Source organism: Trichomycterus rosablanca, chromosome 2, assembly GCF_030014385.1.
Source record: "Trichomycterus rosablanca isolate fTriRos1 chromosome 2, fTriRos1.hap1, whole genome shotgun sequence".
Taxonomy (NCBI): Eukaryota; Metazoa; Chordata; class Actinopteri; order Siluriformes; family Trichomycteridae; genus Trichomycterus; species Trichomycterus rosablanca.
This window is the reverse complement of record NC_085989.1, coordinates 35,916,771-35,937,670: the sequence shown is the minus strand read 5'-3', so window position 1 is coordinate 35,937,670 and position 20,900 is coordinate 35,916,771. Positions and strand designations below refer to the sequence as shown.

At 38.8% G+C, this 20,900-nt stretch overlaps 1 protein-coding gene across 1 annotated transcript; it reads left to right on the top strand.

Annotated features, from left to right (window-relative positions):
* Positions 1-8,916: 8,916 nt before the first annotated feature.
* cndp2 (carnosine dipeptidase 2) lies at positions 8,917-20,652 on the top strand. The gene is made up of 12 exons (XM_062990788.1): positions 8,917-9,000; positions 9,337-9,443; positions 12,762-12,905; positions 13,147-13,309; positions 14,899-14,987; positions 15,905-16,105; positions 16,436-16,520; positions 18,002-18,162; positions 18,282-18,446; positions 19,178-19,319; positions 19,557-19,704; positions 20,367-20,652. The coding sequence occupies exons 2-12, from the start codon at positions 9,384-9,386 to the stop codon at positions 20,431-20,433; spliced, it is 1,425 nt and encodes a 474-aa protein (XP_062846858.1). The 5' UTR covers positions 8,917-9,000; positions 9,337-9,383; the 3' UTR covers positions 20,434-20,652.
* The last annotated feature ends 248 nt before the right edge of the window (positions 20,653-20,900 follow it).

Sequence of the window (20,900 nt, the reverse complement as noted above, 5' to 3'; positions counted from 1 at the left end):
TGGCTAGGCCACTCCAGGACCTTGAAATGCTTTTTACGGAGCCACTCCTTCATTGCCCGAGCGGTGAGTTTGGGATCATCGTCATGCTGGAAGACCCAGCCACGTTCCATCTTCAATGCTCTCACTGATGGAAGGAGGTTTTGGCTTAAAATCTCATGATACATGGCCCCGTTCATTCTTCCCTTAACACGGATCAGTCGTCCTGTCCCCTTTGCAGAAAAACAGCCCCAAAGCATGATGTTTCCACCCCCATGCTTCACAGTAGGTATGGTGTTCTTGGGCTCTTCTTCTTCCTCCAAACACGACGAGTTGAGTTTTTACCAAAAAGTTCCATTTTGGTTTCATCTGACCACATGATATTCTCCCAATCCTCTTCTGGATCATCCATAAGCTCTCTGGCAAACATCAGACGGGCCTGGACATGTACTGGCTTAAGCAGGGGGACACGCCTGGCACTGCAGGATTTGAGTCCCTCTTGGCGTAGTGTGTTACTGATGGTAGCCTTTGTTACTTTGGTCCCAGCTCTCTGCAGGTCATTCATCAGGTCCCTCCGTGTAGTTCTGGGATTTTTGCTCACCGTTCTCATGATCATTTTGACCCCACGGGATGAGATCTTGACCCCAAGGGAGATAATCAATGGTCTTGTATGTCTTCCATTTTCTTACAATTGTTCCCACAGTTGATTTATTCACACCAACCTGCTTGCCTATTGTAGATTCACTCCTCCCAGCCTGGTGCAGGTCTACAATTTTCTTCCTGGTGTCCTTCGACAGCTCTTTGGTCTTGGCCATGGTTTAGTTTGGAGTCTGACTGTTTGAGGCTGTGGACAGGTGTCTTTTACACAGAAAGCGAGGTCAAACAGGTGCCATTAATACAGGTAATGAGTGGAGGACAGAAAAGCTTCTTAAAGAAGAAGTTACAGGTCTGTGAGAGCCAGAAATCTTGCTTGTTTGTTATTGACCAAATACTTATTTTCCACCATAATTTACAAATAAATTCTTTAAAAATCCTACAATGTGATTTTTTTTTCAAATTTTGTCTCTCATAGTTGAAGTGTACCTATGATGAAAATTACAGACCTCTCTCATCTTTCTAAGTAGGAGAACCTGCACAATCAGTGGCTGACTAAATACTTTTTGACCCCACTGTATATACCTGTATATATATTTGTCAAACGATTAAAATTTTTAATTGCGATTAATCTCAGAATTTCATATAGTTAATCGCGATTAATCGCATTTAAAAAAAATCTGTGTAAATGTTATAGAAAACAAGGATTTTTAAGTGAAATGTTACAATTTAAATGGTGAACACATTTTATGCTAAATGTACAGTACTTATGTTAAAAACTGCTGGGACAAGAGAAAACTGTAAGGGAGTTTTATTCACTCACATACTAGGCAGTAATACTATCCAGCAGAGACCCTTGACTTCGTATAAATGTCAGATTGTAGGTTAAAATTTCTCCATTAGCAAACATTGTGAGTGTGTTTTGACCCTTTGGGGCTTCCATAGTGCATGGAATAGCATGCTTGGCTAACGGTATGACTCTAGCTGTTTGCTATTCGGTACCGTAACAGAAGAAGTAATAAAGTGTTCTGCTCCCGACAACTTGTGAATATACCGTGTATTTATTTCTTTATTAAGCAAGTGCATCACTACAATGCTCGGTTACATTATGTTAACAAACCGCAAATGAAACAAACGGTGGCAAGTCCGACGTTAAAACGTTGGTGCACGGTCAAGTCTCAGCATGAACTACGGATGACTCGCAGGGCCAAATAGAATTTGCGTTAACGGCACTATTTTTTTTAATCGCGTTAAATTGAGATTGCGTTAATGCGTTATTAACGCGTTAACTTCGACAGCCCTAATACATACTGGTGCTGGTCATAAAATTAGAATATCATGAAAAAGTTGATTTATTTCAGTAATTCCATTCAAAACGTTAAACTTGTATATTATATTAATTCATTACACACAGACTGATATATTTCAAATGTTTATTTCTTTTAATGTTGATGATTATAACTGACAACTATCTCAGAAAATTAGAATACAGTATTGTGACAAGGTACAATATTGAAGACACCTGGTGCCACACTCTAATCAGCTAATTAACTCAAAACACCTGCAAAGGCCTTTAAATGGTCTCTCAGTCTAGTTCTGTAGGCTACACAATCATGAGGAAGACTGCTGACTTGACCATTGACACCTTGCACAAGGAGGGCAAGACACAAAAGGTCATTGCTAAAGAGGCTGGCTGTTCACAGAGCTCTGTGTCCAAGCACATTAATAGAGAGGCGAAGGGAAGGAAAAGATGTGGTAGAAAAAAGTGTACAAGCAATAGGGATAACCGCACCCTGGAGAGGATTGTGAAGCAAAACCCATTCAAAAATGTGGGGGAGATTCACAAAGAGTGGACTGCAGCTGGAGTCAGTGCTTCAAGAACCACCACGCACAGACGTATGCAAGACATGGGTTTCAGCTGTCACATTCCTTGTGTCAAGCCACTCTTGAACAAGAGACAGCGTCAGAAGCGTCTCGCCTGGGCTAAAGACAAAAAGAACTGCTGAGTGGTCCAAAGTTATGTTTTCTGATGAAAGTATATTTTGCATTACCTTTGAAAATCAAGGTCCCAGAGTCTGGAGGAAGAGAGGAGAGGCAGAGAATCCACGTTGCTTGAGGTCCAGTGTAAAGTTTCCACAGTCAGTGATGATTTGGAGTGCCATGTCATCTGCTGGTGTTGGTCCACTGTGTTTTCTGAGGTCCAAGGTCAACGCAGCCGTCTACCAGGAAGTTTTAGAGCACTTCATGCTTCCTACTGCTGACCAACTTCATGGAGATGCAGATTTCATTTTCCAACAGGACTTGGCACCTGCACACAGTGCCAAAGCTACCAGTACCTGGTTTAAGGACCATGGTATCCCTGTTCTTAATTGGCCAGCAAACTCGCCTGACCTTAACCCTATAGAAAATCTATGGGGTATTGTGAAGAGGAAGATGCGATACGCCAGACCCAACAATTCAGAAGAGCTGAAGGCCACTATCAGAGCAACCTGGGCTCTCATAACACCTGAGCAGTACCACAGACTGATCGACTCCATGCCACGCCGCATTGCTGCAGTAATCCAGGCAAAAGGAGCCCCAACTAAGTATTGAGTGCTGTACATGCTCATACTTTTCATGTTCATACTTTTCAGTTGGCCAACATTTCTAAAAATCCTTTTTTTGTATTGGTCTTAAGTAATATTCTAATTTTCTGAGATACTGAATTTGGGGTTTGCTGGACACTGCTGGATAATAGTCCACCAAGTGACAATAGTTCAACAGTGACAGCATATTACAGTGGTGTGTGCCCAACATGGCACCCAGCTTTAGCACATGCACCACTCCAAGACTGCTGGCTTTGACTTTATAGTGCAGGGTGGTCCCACCAATCTGGGACAAAGTGACAGCTGAAATGTACATGATGCTTTTATTTGTCAAAGATTTTGTCATAAACCCAACATTTTACTTAGTTAACTGGGATTTTTTACATTCATAACCTACAATAGAAATTGTACATTTGTAAAATATGAGGACTCACATTCTTTATTGCATATTTTTTCTTCTTAATGTTGTTTATACTGTCTCACCCTGTCTGTATGGTTAATGTCAGTGCCATGGCAAAGCAAAACCTTCAATGTGGCCACATTTCCGTAGGCGGATGCCAAGTGCAGGCATGTACACCCACATCGATGCTGCAGGTGCAGCAGAGAGCCGGATCTGCCAAGTAGCAGCCAAACCACAGCAGTGTGGCTGCTCTGGGCAGCCAAATGCAAATAAGTCAATGCCTGCAGTACATAAACACAAACTTAGTTTACACGCATATATTTTAAATAGATAAGACAGTGGCAGCTTAGTGCAGGTTTAAGTCTTAACACCACCAAGTTGCCACTGTTGGACCCCTGAGCAAAGTCCTTAACCTTCAATTGCTCAAACTGTATTCAGTCATAATTGTAAGTCGCTTTGGATAAAAGCATCTGCTAAATGCCACAAAGGGATCACAGTCATTTATGTACTGTGGCGACCTCTGTTGGTTGCACGTCTCTCATGCTGGCAGAAGATGGCCACAGGTTAGCAACAGTCTCCCCAAACCCTCTGGATGCATCTTTACAGCAGTCAGCTTAGTGGAGGTCCACTATACTCTCTTTTCCTCAGCCACTTGTGCCGCTTTAACCAGACAGGAGCCATTAATGCTGATTTAAATTTGAGAGTTTGAAATCTCAGTGGTGGTAGGGTAGCCACTGCGCTGCCATGCCACCCAAGCACACAAGACGCTCATTCTTAATTAATTACTGGGTTTAGGCATTTCAGCCACACCTATTGCTTGCAGCTGTTTAATTATATAAATAATGGCAGCAGTTTGGTAATGGTCACATCCTGTTACAGCATGACACAAGCCAAGGTTCATAAAGACGGGTTTTACAAGTTTGGTATGGAGAAACTCCAGGGATCTGAACAAAGCTCTTACCGCAACTCCAGTGAACAACTTTAGAATTAATTTAAATGGTGACTGACCTAAAATGCTCTTTTCAGCAAATGGGCACAAATTACCACAGAGACACTCCAACGTCTGGTGAAAATCTCTCACAGTAGTGGAGACTGATACAGTCACAGATGAGGGGTGATTTCATATCAATGCACATAATTTTGCAATATGATGCCTAACAAAGCCACAAATAGGTGTCCACATAATATTGGCCATACAGTCTACTTAGAATTGCTTCTGTCTGTCTTAGAACCAAAGCACAAATTATTATTTTTGAAGGTAATTGTGTGTCTCCTGTAATTTTTTGGACTTCATCACATGTAGTGAATGCTATGATGATTTTAGAACTGCATTTGCCTGACAGTACAGCAAATTAAGTCTAGTCACCTACAATTACAAGACATTCAAAATAATTCTTGACCAGGCATTCAGGTGGTGCAGCGTTAAAGCACACTGGCACACCAGAGCTGACATCTCGAACTCATGAGTATGAATTCCAGCTCTGCTACCATAGGGTTTTCTATTGGGTTGGATGATTCCCGGAGGGGATTCCTCATAGCTGATGCAATTACGACCTCACTGGCTGATCGATGCCTGATCGATTCTAAGAAAAGGGGGATGATTGAGATCGGGGCGTGACTCTCCATGCGTGAGACTGGTTCATTATGTCACACACTTATGTACTATTTGTTGACTTTGACTGACTAATCGGTGCACTACTCTGCCTCTTACAGCATTCTCTTATGTAATATGCATTGATTGTCAGGGTCCCTGTTGGTCCTGCCCACAAACACTGGCTTTGAGGTTAATATACACTTTAGGAACCATGTTGTTTTGTGGGCACCCATTTAAGCAGCTGTGCCATTATGCCACCTACATAAGATGACAATATCAGATGACAATAAAGATATAATAAATAAAGTGAATGCCATATAATTTACCTAATAGGTAAATTTGTGGTAACACTGTGTTCCTGTCTTTTGCCCAGTATTTCTGAGTGTTTCCCACCAAAATCATGAAGTAGTGTGACAGAATTCATTACTAGAAGTCAGCCTGAACCAACCGTTGATAAATGAGTCATAATTCCCACCGTCCCAGTGGTAATATTATACTAAATATTCCCTTATGACTATTTAAGAGAATAAAGGATCTTAATTAGAGCTGTTAAAATTATGTCATAGAACATCTGCCTGAAGTGTTCAGTAAAGATCAGATTAATCTTAGGTATGCACACTAGCATCAAATGATCTCACATCTACTAAAATGACCATTTACCAGAATCGTTATTGGATTAAAGTTCACATCTGTAAAAAATGAAGGAATTAATGACTAAATGAATGAATGAATGAATGAATGAATGAGCCACCGTGCCGCCCAGTGTTACATTATGAAAAAAACAAATTCGATACATAAATGCAGCACTTAAATAATAAAAAAATGTTCTTGCACCTCTTTTGCAAGTGTTTGCCATTGATTGGGAACATTTCAAGCAACGAATAAAAGTAAAGGAGCTTCAGGAGGTTAAAATTGTCAAAAATAATGAAAAAAAACTCATCCTTTGAAAGATAAGCCACATAAGATGTGTTTAGGCTAACAATAATAATAATAATAATATAATAATAATAATAATAATAAAGAAAAACCCAGAATTCTGTCAATAAGAGTTGCAAGATGACCTTAAAACAGCAGGAGCAACACAAATAAATAAAAACAAGAATCTGTCATCTATTCATTCTCTTTGCAGCTTTTTTCTCTTTTACCTAACTAGTCAGGGTGGCATGGTGGCTCGGTGGGTAGCATACAATGAAATGCACTATTTGATGCAAAACTGATACCCTCTGATACCATAGTTTTGTGGTATACCCCTGAAACATCTGTACTTGCCACACTATCTTAGAGACCAGTTGAAAGGTTTACTAAAGCATTTCCAGTACAAAGTTGTTACATCATTGTACTACTGAATATAGACAATATTTAAGTGGGATTTCTCTTATCTTCTGAATAGACTATCATTTCTTATTTCTTCGAACAAATTAAATTATATAAAAAAGCAAATTATATTGTACTATCATTAAACTTAAGAATTATTATTACTAACTTGTTATATTTGACTTTTTATTTAACTTTTTATTTAATACAATTTTGATTCAATCCTAGTAACAGATTCAGTTACTGGACCTGTTTTGATTTTTAAAGAAAGATCTAAGGCAGGAGTGTGCACTGTACCACACCTTGTACTGTGTTTATTCATGAAAAGAAAAAGCCCACAATTGCACATAACATTATCTGTACTTCCTTAATAGTTGCTGACATTAACAATTTGTTATATACCCAAGGCAAATTGGTGTTAATCACACATATGGGTAGAGTAAAATTAAGATACCAGTGGTAACTGTACTTGGACTTGATTTGTGTGTAAATGGATATAAGCAAATCTAAGAGATTTTTTTTTATTAAGTTACAATTTTATGTTATGTGTTGAGTTTTACTGGCTTAGCCTTGGAGCTGTGGCTGTTTTTGTAAGTTAGATAAAACCAGTTTTGGTAGTGTTTGATAATTGCATTCATTTCTATTATGTAAAAACAAAAAGACATTGGGTGTGTTTGAAAACCTGGTGAGCTACCTTGCTCTCTAACTGCCTACATAGGCAACTGCCTAAGTAGAGAGAATTCTAATAAGTCATTGATTTATAAGTCAGATTATTCAAACGCACTACTAAGACAAAGATTACATTGGGTTTCGCTTACTAAGCTAACACATTTAGCATCATGCCATTCAAACCAATGGGATGAGGTAGCACAACGCACTAGCATGTCAACTATTTTACCAAAAACGGTTAAACCGACAAGCCCGAACTTGCAAATAAAAACACTTGTACACGTTTAAACAAATTGAAATTTAGTAATAATTTATTTACATTTGAAATTCGTTGTTTGCCCTGCATTGTCCGCCATATTTGTTATTTTTTGTGAGAAAAGACGTGCCGCACTGAATGCTGGGATTGCCTTCATCGCTAAGGAAGCATCGGATGCTCCCTCGTTATTCACTGAAAATATTGTTTACATTAAGATATCTAACTAGTTATCATTTTAAGGGATCTAGGATTTCGAACAGCCTACTTGTCGGGAGCGCGCATAGGAAGACGTGGAATGCTGTCTATGTAGAGAGCACACTAGGTTTTCGAACACACCCATTGACTTCTTTTCTTTGAGCCAATGCTACATAATGTTGGTACCAATATTTACACAACTGAAACACAACAATGTATGCAGGTTTTGGATGAAAAATGTTATCTATAAGAAATAGATTGGTATGAATATTTGTGCATTTTATATTTATTATTTTTTTATTTATTTGTGTTGTGATACATACAAAGTATGCTCAACCTGCCAGCACCTTTTAAAAACTTTGTTTTGAAATATAACTTAAATTATAGTGGCACTCCGGTCTATGACGTTAGCCCACCATTGCTGAGATCCAAGTTTGAATCTTAGCAGTGCTGTCGACCAGCCAGGCAACTAAAGAGACATGATTGACTATGTCTGAGGAGAAGTGTAGCAAGGCGCTAAGATGGATTCGCTTCCTGTCAAAGGTGTTTCTGCTTTGCAACCAGTGTTTCCTGCTGCAACTCTGTCCAGATTATTTATTTATTAGGATTTTAACGTCATGTTTTACACACTTTGGTTACATTCATGACAGAAATGGTAGTTACTCATTACGCAAGATTCATCAGTTCACAACTTTAATGTCAAACACAGTCATGGACGTTTGTTGTATCTCTATTTCACCTCACTTGCATGTCTTTGGACTGTGGGAGGAAACCAGAGCTCCAGGAGAAAACCCATGCAGACACAGGGAGAACATGCAAACTCCACCCCGCCTGGGGATCAAATCCAAGACCTTCTTGCTGTGAGGTGACATTGCTACCTCGTCTCCTCGTCCAGATTAAAGAGGTTAATGAAAATTAAATGGAAAAAGTTACTTTCAAGCAGTTTAAAGTAACGTCCACTTTTATTTATTACAGCCAATGCTATTCTTGATTTGATAAACAACAAGCTTAAAGCTTCTTATCTATAAGAAATAGATTTGCTGCTGTTAGATTAGGGCGGTGTGCGAACTGCAAACTAATATAAACTTATATTCTGCTTGCTTTTAATAATATAGTCCCACAACTAAGATGTAAAGCTTTATTATTTATTTGGAGAGAAACTGCTTACTGCCTGAACTGCTGTGGTTTGTACTCACATCATGTGATAAACACCGGACAAAGCTCAGTCACGTTATGAATGCATGAAAAATCTGATTGGTCTATCTATGTGTCAATTCTACGCCGAGCTGGAATGGCTAGATATGATTGGCTGTTCGGAAAGCGCGGATGAAACGGAAATGCAAGCGGAATAAAAATAGCAGGTTAATTTGTAGAGTCAGTCATTCAGGCTGTCTCAGTCAGGGCGAACTTTGTACAGGTAATATAGATATATATAAAAGCGCACGTAGTTTACTTTATTTACTAGTGCTTTATTGTTTTAAATAAAAGTACGTCGGTTAATGTAGCTTTACTGTTTTGAGTACACATAGTTTATCCGTTATTTTCAGTGTAATAATGTAACAGTTCACTGTTGGATGGTACACGTCGTGGCTGATGCAATGCTGATGTTATTATCAGACTGGGCTTTAATGAAAGACTGTAATCTTTAATCTTTTTACTGCTAATCACGTCTGATAATAGATTGTCAGCAGTTACAACTCTGATTGTATAGGGTTCACATGACTAGTACAAAGTATTTGTTCTCTTTAAACAGGACGAGCAGAGACTCAACACCACTTCAGTTTGCACCATCACAGCACCATGTCTTACCTTCCAGCTCTCTTCAAATATGTGGATGAACACCAGGAACAATACGTTCAGGTACAGATTACATTTATTTTCTTTTTTAGACTCAGTTACTGATTACAGGTACTAGGGCTGGGCGATATGGATCAAAAATTATATCTCGATATTTTTTTCTGAATGGCGATATACGATATATATCTCGATATTTTTTTATTCCATAAGGTAATAACAAAAAGACACTTCTGAGACAAAGCTACATGTTCCAATTTTTTTACAGGCACTTTTATTAATATTCATGCTCAGGAAGCTTCACACAAGAATTATTTTTGCTTAAAAAAAAAAAAAAAGAGCTATTCTAAGAAAAAAAAAAGTTGTTTTCTAAGGCATCTCCTGTTGTCTAACGTGAATTACAAATATATTGTCTGGCCCTTTAATAATGTTAAGTGTACTATAGGGCGCAGGGAGCGAGTGTGTAGGGAAGATGTCGGAATGACGGTTTCCGGCTGAGCTTGTGTGACATTAAAAGTAAAACCCCGTTAAAGTAAACCCCTCGTTAACCCCCCACCCCCCCATGTTTGGACTTTATACATTATTTTATGTATATGTCGCCACAACATTAACATTTACATTAATATTTTCTTTTACTGTATAGAACTCAATTCTGTAATACAGGTATAATTAATCGTTCATGTTACTGTGTAACTATTACAACATTTAATGCATTTTAATCAGCGTTCTTCTTCATGCACTTTATTATTATTTAACAGCTTTATTTGCTGTTTGCTCCTTGTTTACTGCAGAGTTAGTTCATGCAATTTAATAATGTTTGGTTGTTTATTGGCCGACAACAAGAAATACTATAATAGAAGATAAATAAATCGTCGGGCGATCGTCCAGTATAAACTAACACAACCACGTACAACATCCAGTACAGTCACTCAGTACAAATCACTCCCCATAATGTTTGTATTTACAGATAGAGCAAATATATGCACATCACATATACAAACACAAGAGTCAGAACAACAGGAGACGCACCGTTACGTTATTATTACTTTCTCAACACTTAATGTGAAGTAAATACGTGCATGTCAGCGCGTGCATGCGCTTGTGTTGGTTTTTGAAACGAATAACGACTCGTTTTTTAACTTTGGGATTTGAAGTGAAAAACGAATGAAGGTACACGGAGCTGGAACCTTTTGTCTGGACTTGTTTTCGGCGTTCTCTACAGAATACATTATTCTGCTGCTCATCTGACACTTTGAATTCGAACCATCTCCAAATAATTACAAAATTAGTCATTATTTTTCTTTTTAGTAAGCAGCTCCTCTTCGATAGCTTCTGTCGTGTCTTTATCCGTCTCCATGCTATCGCTGCCTGCAGGACTTACTGGTGAAGCGGTGGGGAGGGGCGAGTTGTGTTCAGTGAGGGAGGGGGGCGGGGCAGGTGAACATGTGCAGAGACAAACTGGGAGAAGAGAAAGACGAACTGTTGGATCTAACTGGAACGCAACATCTATATCGATATACGCGATATTGTCTTATCTTATATCGCGTATGAAAATATATCGATATTTTTAAAATATCGATATATCGCCCAGCCCTAACAGGTACCTAAAGAGTAGTGTGTCTGTTTAAAATACTCTTTTAGTGTTACTTTTTTTAGTATGATCCCTTATCACCTTATACACCGATCAGCCATACCATTAAAACCACCTCCTTGTTTCTACACTCACTCCACCTACCATATAGGAGCACTTTGTAGTTCTACAATTACTGACTGTAGTTCATCTGTTTCTCTGCATGCTTTGTTAGCCCCCTTTCATGCTGTTCTTCAATGGTCATGACCCCCACAGGACCACCACAGAGCAGGTATTATTTAGGTTGTGGATCATTCTCAGCACTGCAGTGACACTGACATGGTGGTGGTGTGTTAGTGTGTGTTGTGCTGGTATGAGTGGATCAGAAACAGCAGCGCTGCTGGAGTTTTTAAATACCATGTCCACTCACTGTCCACTCTAATAGACACTCCTACCTAGTTGGTCCACCTTGTAGATGTAAAGTCAGAGACGATCGCTCATCTATTGCTGCTGTTTGAGTTGGTCATCTTCTAGACCTTCATCAGTGGTCACAGGACACTGCCCATGGGGTGCTGTTGGCTGGATGTTTTTGGTTGGTGGACTATTCTCAGTCCAGCAGTGAGGTGTTTAAAAACTTCATCGGCGTTACTGTGTCTTATTCACTCATACCAGCACAACACACACTAACACACCACCACCATGTCAGTGTCACTGCAGTGCTGAGAATGATCCACCACCTAAATAATACCTACTCTGTAGTGGTTCTGGGAGAGTCCTGACCATTCAAGAACAGCATGAAAGAGGACTAACAAAGCATACAGAGACACATATGGACTACAGGCAGTAATTGTAGAACTACAAAGTGCTTCTGTATGGTAAGTAGAGATGATAAAATGGACAGTGAGTGTAGAAACAAGGAGGTGGTTTTAATGGTATAGCTGATTGGTGTAGCTTTTTGTGTTGCTCAGTCATTGTGTGTGTCTCTGTGGGTAGTACGCCCACCTCACAGCAAAAGGTCCTGGGCTCAATTCCCACGTGGAGCGGTCCGGGTCCTGGGAGGGTATCTGCGAGGGTATCCTCTGGGAGCTTTGGTTTCCTCCCACAGTCCATAGACATGTAACTTAGTTGAATTGGATATACAAAATTTGACACTGAACTTTAATGAATCATGTGTAACCTGTAACTGCCTGTCCTGTTATAAATGTAACCAAAGGCTCCCAGGTGATGCAGCCGGATATTCCTCTAGCACACCAGCGTCGAGATTCTGAACTCCTCGGTTTAAAACTCGGGTTGCCATCGGTCGGCTGGGTGCCATCCAGCGGGCATATTGTAGAAGTTGCATAGATGAAAAAGGGTTCCGCTAAGGCTTGCGCGTGGGTCGGAGGAGGCGTGAGCAGCAATATACCCATTTCGACTGCAATCGGGGATCCCCCAGCAGCGGAAGACAAACTGACTATGCTAAAATTGGGAGAAAAAAACAATAATAAATGTAATCAAAGTGTAAAACATGGCTTTCAAATCCTAATAAACAAACCAACACATACCGTGATCAGTGGCTATATAGCCAAATGTATTATCTAACACAGATTCATAATTCTACATGGACATTATTTGACCAAAGTATTTCAACATCTGACAATAAGCTTTTTGGACATTCCAAACCAAGGGCATTAATTTGAAATTATTCACACACATTCATGGTATAAAAATATATTATTACATTGGATTTAGGCCAGTAACTGTACCAATACTGATACTCTCGAATGGATGTGGATATTAATACCTTTTTAACTGCTTTTTTGTTGGTTATACAGCGCCTGGGTGAATGGGTTGCTGTTCAGAGTGTGTCTGCCTGGCCCGAGAAACGAGGCGAGATCAAGAAAATGATGGAGATGGCTGCCAAAGACATTGAGCGGCTGGGGGGCACCACAGAGTTGGTGGACATTGGAAAACAGAAGGTAAGGGATCTAACTTGGTTTAAAAGATTAACTTTGGAGAAATAAATAGATGTTGTAGAATTGTAACCAAAATGATGCTATACTGGAATTACTTTTGGCATATACTTTATCCTTTTTAAGATGTTAAACCATTTCTTGTGTTTATTGGTTTATTAAACTTTGGTGGCTTTTAAGGTAGCAGGTTTTAGTTTGTGCTTTAAATTTTATTAAATTACCAGTCTAAATACACTCATTTTTTTAGCTGCCAAGTGGTGAAGAGATACCTCTTCCTCCTATAATCCTGGGAAGGCTTGGCTCTGACCCTGGCAAGAAGACGGTGTGCATCTATGGACACCTGGATGTTCAGCCTGCATGCATTGAGGATGGCTGGGACACAGAGCCATTTACTTTGGTTGAGAAAGACGGTATGACAAATTGAAAGTATATTTTAAATTGCAGGAAATGCTAGTGAAGAGTATAGTGTGTAATGCATACTTGCTGGGCAGGGATTACAAATACATTATTATTTAAATAACTTTTTTCCTGCAGTGTTTTAACTTTAAGGTCAGGTAGCATGTTTCGGAGACAAAGTTAAGGAGGCTACATTGAGATGGTTTGGGCATGTGCAGAAGAGAGATGAGAGTTATGTTGGGAGAAGGGTGTTGAGGTTGGAGCTGCCAGGTAGGAGGAGGAGAGGAAGGCCAAAGAGGAGGTATTATGGATGCATTGAGGAAGGATGTAGCGCTGTTTGGGGTGACGGAGGATGTACAGGACAGGGCAAGATGGAGACAAATGATCCTGCTTTAGGTACAGGCCGAAAGAAGAAGTATTTTAAAAGTTCCAGTTTCTGGTTCTATTTTCCCCCTTCTTGGGTTCCCACACAGAGCCAATGTGCTATGTAATTTCCCATTCCTGCAGGCCCTAGGACCAGTGTTGATCACATATCGTAGTGGCAGCGAGAGAAACCCTGTCTGTCCTTCCCTCCCTCAAACATGGCCAGTTGTTTGTGTGGGTACCCGGCCAGGTTGGCGCAATGGTGTGATAGCACATTAGTGCGCCACCCGAGCACTTCCATTCCATTTATTGTTTTTATATATTTTATATTTTTTTATATCTTTAATATATAAACAAATTTAGGCTGATATGTAAAATATTCTAGACCCCCCTCCTACTAAGCAGCTCCAGCACCACCCTGTCCTTTGCCTAGGCTTGAGATAAGGTGGCATGAATAAATAGTAATTCTAATAGTTATCTGACATACATGACTTAATATTAAGTCCTGCCTATGATTATAGAAAAAAAAAATCCAATAATGCACTTCATTTTTTTGACTCTTTTCATAACCAGATGTTGCACATATTATGGTTGTACTGATAACTCTTCGTTGTTAGAGAACAAATGTGGGTCCTGACTGAAGACTATTTGAAAATCATTGATTTACAGTTAACAAAGTTTGTCACCGTTTTGCTTTGCTGTTAAATATATTCATAAGATGTCAGAACTGTAGTGAATAAGCCAGGTTAACTTTTTGTTAAGTAGAACTAAATGTTAAGTTAAAAAAACAAATGTTGCAAAAGTGGTGAATGTTTATGGAGATACAAATGTGGTTCTGAAATACATCAGCTGTTCGGCTGATTTGCATAAAATACAAGAAGTGAGACCTACTCGTCTTTTTCTTTCTTTCTGTAAAATTCCTGATTCAGTAGCCTTGTGACACGTCTGCTGATGGCTTCCTGTAATCTATAGTCACACAGACCTTTATTTAACAACACAGTGCAAAAGTGATTACACAGAGAAAACTCTGATCTCCTGACAATCAGCCTTGGATTGCTTAAGCTCTGTACCATAAAGTGATTAGATTAACTGTTCTGATTATTGAAATGATTAGTTTAAACGAGATTGCTGTTTGTAATATTAACCTTTGAGACTATCAGTGATAGTTCAAGACATTAAACATGCTCCAACATGTTTTTATAAATGTTGCTAAAGTTGTAATGCATTGCTTTTCATGCAGGAAAACTTTTTGCCCGGGGATCTACAGATGACAAGGGCCCGGTGCTTGCCTGGTTTAATGTCATTGAGGCTTTTCAGAAGATAGGACAGGTACATACATTTAACATCACTCAAAAATGGCAAATCACTCATTTATGCACTTACACACAATTAGCAGACAAAACTTTTGCAATGACACTGCACGTCCCTATTAACAACATTCTTATTCATCACTTATTCATGTCATTTAAAAGGACTTATTTAAAAAGATTAGTGGATCTTGAATGTTCTGTTAATATTAATTACTATTAGCTTTAGCTGAGTTTTAAATTGGCCATATAGTTAAATGTAACACTGTATTTACATGTAAGCAGGCATAGGTTTACAGAGCGAGATCATGTTACACAATTATTGGCACACATTTGGGTGGCACAGCATTAAATTGAGGTAGCCAGGGTTTGCATCCCCAGCTGAGCTATCAGATGGTTGCTCATCTACTGAATGATTCACTGTGGCAACCCCTAAATAGGAGAGCATCTGGAAGAAAGTTTATCAGGCAAAATTTTAGACACTAGACATATTTTACCCAAGCAATTTCATTTAGGATTTCTTCATAACTACTATTTAAAATAGTTGGCATAGAGCCTCTCCTTGCTTAGTTCTTTATCTGGACCTATGTATAGCACTGTTGTGGGTTTAAAAAACAGTTACATTCTTATGTTGCAATAAACACTGTGTATCATTTGATATTGTATGCCTTTGTTTTATATTTAACATATAATAAACCAATTACTCTTGCACTGGTTACTGTGTATTCAGCAGAAATGTTAAAAGATCACTGATTACACTGATACTGTACACTGATGTCAGCTTTTTTTTAGATTGCTGAGCTCTGTAGTAAATTAGGTTCTAGCTTTAGTAGAAATTCTGTACTGATGCACTTATGTTAAAATTGGAACATTTGTATTCATTCATTCAAATCTAAAATTAGTGCTCGAATATAAAGTGTAAACTTTTATTGTTTGCAGGAGCTGCCTATCAATATCAAGTTCTGCTTTGAGGGGATGGAGGAATCTGGCTCAGAGGGTTTGGACGAACTGGTGTTTTCCCGCAAAGACTCTTTCTTCAAGGGCGTAGACTATGTCTGCATCTCTGACAACTACTGGCTGGGCAAGACCAAGCCTTGCATTACCTATGGCCTAAGAGGAATTTGCTACTTCTTTGTAGAAGTAAGGACAATAGCTGCTGATTCAAATGAGCTCATTCTAATCTGTAATTGTTTCAGTGTACTTAGCACTGCAATGCAACTATATAGGGATTTCTTTCACTACTAACTAAGCATGTCACAATAATTACATAATTGCATAATCCTAAATATTCAATTATATTGTGATTAATCTTAGATAACCAGAATGTATTTAAACAATTATTTGTGACAGTTGATTGTTAAAATTGAATAGCAATTACAGGGTTACAACTAGTTATGTGCTTGTTTTTATTGTTAGTGCTGTTTTATTCGGTTTGGCATATGCAGTGTCTTATTTGTTTTGGTTTTGTAGGTGAAATGCTGTGATAAAGATCTGCATTCTGGAGTCTTTGGAGGATCTGTTCACGAAGCAATGACCGACCTGATTACACTCATGGGTGAGTTGAGAAGCCACAGGCTTTGACTTGTATGCAAGCAAGGTGTTTAGTGAAGGTGAATTGGCACTGAGTAGGGAAGCACGATTAGGACAAAATATGACAATTTGATATAAATATATCACAATTATTTATTATGACTATTCTGGCAATTTAGATATAACATGAACAGACTGCACTACCATTTTTATTATAGTATTTCAGTATATTATAATCGGCGGCACGGTGGCTCAGTGGGTAGCACTGTTGCCTCACAGCAAGAAGGTCCTGGGTTCGATCCCCAGGCGGGCCGGTCTGGGTCTTTTCTGTTTGCATGTTCTTCCCTTGTCTGTGTGGGTTTCCTCAGGGAGCTCCGGTTCCCTCCCACAGTCCAAAAACATGTCCTGCGATGGACTGCCGTTCCGTCCAGGGTGTTACTGTGACCCTGTGCTCTGACCCCAGCTATCAAACAAGCTGGGATATGCGAAGAAAGAATTTCATTGTACTGTACAACACATGTATATGTTTATATGACAAATAAAGGCATTCTTTTTTATGCTGTTTTATTGAACAAATAAAAATCCAAAGGTCAAGATTATTATTGGTTATGATTAACTTTGCAGGCATAGCAGTGGTTATCTATACTAAAATGATAGTCTGTTTACAACACCAAACTTGTACCAAACTCACTATGTATTTTACCAAATACACTTAACATTTACATTTTTGGCATTTAGCGGACGCTTTTATTCAAAGTGACTTACAGTACAGTGACAGTATACGGTCTGAGCAATTGAGGGTTAAGGGCCTTGCTCAAGGGCCCAACAGCAGCAACCTGGCAGTTGTGAGGCTTGAACCAGTGATCTTCTGATTACTAGTCCAGTATCTTAACCACTAGGCTACAGCTTACCAAAAAGGGAGGGTTATTTAATAAGGTGCAGAGAATGCTTTACATTTACATTTTTAGCATTTATCCAAAGTGGCTTACAGTACACAGTCTAAGCAATTGAGAATTAAGGGCCTTGCTCAGGGGCCCAACAGTGGCAACCTGGCAGTGGTGGGATTTGAACCAGCAACCTTCTACTTACTAGTCCAGTACCTTAACTGCTAGGCTACAACTGGCCACACTTAAACAATGTACACAACTATATACAAAATACACAAGCTTACATTTTTAAGCCATATTTCAGTCATTATTACTCCAAAAGTGAGTGTTTTACACCAGTACAGCGAAGGTTATTAATCATTGTGAACACTTACGTGTAGGTGAACAGATAGCTGGATGTAATGCATTGACATCCCATTTAGGTGTATTTTGCTTGCACCCATTTATTTGTCTTTATATGTTTCTTTTTCTTGGTTGTCACTAGATTCACTCTGAACCTGTTTATATTTTATGTAATCAGAGTGTTTATGGTTTTCCAACTGAAAGAAATCAAAATTGCTTTTGCAGGGTAATGTTGTTGCATTTGGTGTTTCATCTTTATGTAAATGTGTTTGTTCAGGAACGTTGGTGGACAAGAAGGGAAAGATCCAGGTACCAGGAATTTATGACAGCGTGGCACCAGTCACTGATGAGGAGAAAAAGCTCTATGAAAAAATCGAGTTTGACTTAGAAGAGTATGCACAAGATGTGGGCACCAAGCGCTTGCTACACAGCAACAAGGTACACCTCTATGCTCCTACCCCTTATGATAATTTCCAATTTTTAATGGATTATCAGATGCTGATTATTGTATTTTAGGTTTAATCTGTTTTAACAGTACAATATTTCAATTTTTGTAGGAGCAACTGTTGATGCATCGTTGGCGGTACCCATCTCTGTCACTGCATGGAATTGAGGGTGCGTTTTCTGCCACCGGAGCCAAGACTGTCATTCCACGTAAAGTAATTGGGAAGTTTTCAATCCGTCTGGTGCCTGACATGGATCCCAAAGATGTGGAAAAGCAAGTATGTAGACCTTTGTTTATGATTAATTTTTTTTCCTTTATTAGGAAAACTAATACTTTTTAGAACCAGTGTTCCTTGTGGTATGGATTCAACAAGGTGATGACATGACCTTAATTGCTGAAGACTTGTCAGGTGCACATTAATGCTGCAAATGTTCTGTTCTACTCGATCCCAAAAGTGCTCTGCTGGATTCAGATCTGGTGATTGGAGAAGCCTTTGAAGTACACTAGCTCATTGTTCAGATGAATTGTGCTTTGTGACATGGTACAATATGCTTGAAGTAGGCATTATAAGATTGCAAAATTGTGCCCATGAAAGAATGCACAGGGTCAGCAACCTCCACCTGTCTGATTTTACCTGACTTGGTACCGGGACTGAGAATGCACTGAATAAAACCTAACAGGGATAGTGGGCTAGCATATTTTACTGCTGCACCACCCAAGTACCATTACATTGTTCTGTATCTGAGGTGATAAAATCACTTTAAATGTAGCCTCGTTCCATTACAAAATCTTTTAACATCTGCCAAGCATTAGAAATTTAAAGAATATAAGCATGTGTATAGATATTTTTATGCTGTACTATTTATACTGACTTCATTTATATGCTGACTAAATATGTATACCCATTTAAAACCATACACCACACCTGGAAAGTAAGATTCTGTATGATTTTAAAAGTAACTGTTAAGATATCTTGGAGAATAAAATGATTTGTTTGATTTTTTTCAGGTAGTTTCCTACATAGAAAAGACATTTGCTGAGCTGGAGACTCCCAACAAGCTTAAGGTGTACATGGGCCATGGAGCTAAAGCCTGGGTGTCTGACTTCAACCACCCCCACTACATGGCTGGTAGAAGAGCCATGAAGACTGGTAAGTGACCATGACATTCTTTTGTACCCAGCATTGCTGTAGGTGCAGTCAGTTGCATTGGTCTTTGTAGTATGCATACAAAGAAATATACATGGAAATAATACACAGTGTCTGGGTAACTGTTTTTTGCTGTCGGGCCGCCGGGTATAAAATATAATCTGTAAAGAGCTGCGGGTCTAGAACTCGAGAAGTAATGATTCAGTGATTTCACTTGTGGCTGTTTCTGTTTCTCTGTAGTGTTCGGTGTAGAGCCCGATCTGACCCGTGAGGGAGGAAGTATCCCAGTAACTCTTACCTTCCAGGAGGCCACAGGACGCAATGTCATGCTGCTTCCTGTTGGCTCATCAGATGATGGAGCCCACTCCCAAAATGAGAAACTTAACAGGTACTTGATCTCTTGATACATGATACAGAGCTGTAAAACCATCATTTACAGATTTAAGCTGCACACTGTTAGATTCCCCAGTATGGATATTTTTGGTTCGCAACCCACCCTGCTTTAGATCATATGAAATTGCTGCTACCTTTGCTTTATTTTCAAAAACAACATTACTTCATGTGACCACTAATTAAAATCAATACATTTAGCATTTGTACATTGCAGTGTGGGGCTTGTTTACTGTACACTGCTTCAGTTTCTAATTTTACTCTGCTGTATGTATGGATGTGCATATATCCAGTGTGTTGACTGAAATAGCAAGTTCATTAATTCTTTGGTAAAGATGCAAAAAATGAAAGCTTAAAGGATCGAATCATTGGATTAAAAAATTTTGCTAAAATTTTCATCACCTAGGATGACACATTTACTACTTTTGTGTGACATTGTTCAAAAAATACATGTACCCTTCTTAATGCTTGAAATAAATGAAAGAAAATCCTACCTATAATCACTAACCAGCTGTTGGATGAGTAGTTATCTAGTGGATTATTCTGATTTGTCCCTAGTTCAGGGTTGTATAATAAAATGGTACCATAGCATTTGTTAGCATTGGTTTAGCAATTATTATTATTATTATTATTATATAATTGTTATCTCTCTTTTAACAGATCCAACTACATCCAGGGCACTAAAATGTTGGGCGCTTACTTCCATGAAGTATCTCAGCTCAGTTAACAGCACTCCAGTGGACCAGTGAAAACAAACTGTCTTAACATGAAAATGTTGTATTGCTTTAAAAGCTTTTTGTAATAAAAAATAATACATAAGTTGGGAGCTTATTGGAGTCTGCTAAGCAGGAAATGTGTCAAAATCTGTGCTATCCTGTTTGTCAGTACTGAGATGCAGGAACGACAGCTATTTCATGTGTATGTATTAAAGAAGCTACATTATTAACCCTGAAGTTTTTGTGTGTGTCTTTACACGGTATGTACAGCTGATGTCTTGACACTCCTGGTCTAATTGGACGTTTTGCTGATTGTGGAAACAGGAAACAAGCTTTTGCACATGTTCTTTTTTTAATTGCAGTACTGTTTATTTCCTAAATGGGAACTATTGAATGGGGTGAGGCTTTGTTATTATACATAGATAAGATTAATATAAGCTTAATGTGTGTCATTTTATTCTGCAGTGGTAAAAAAAAA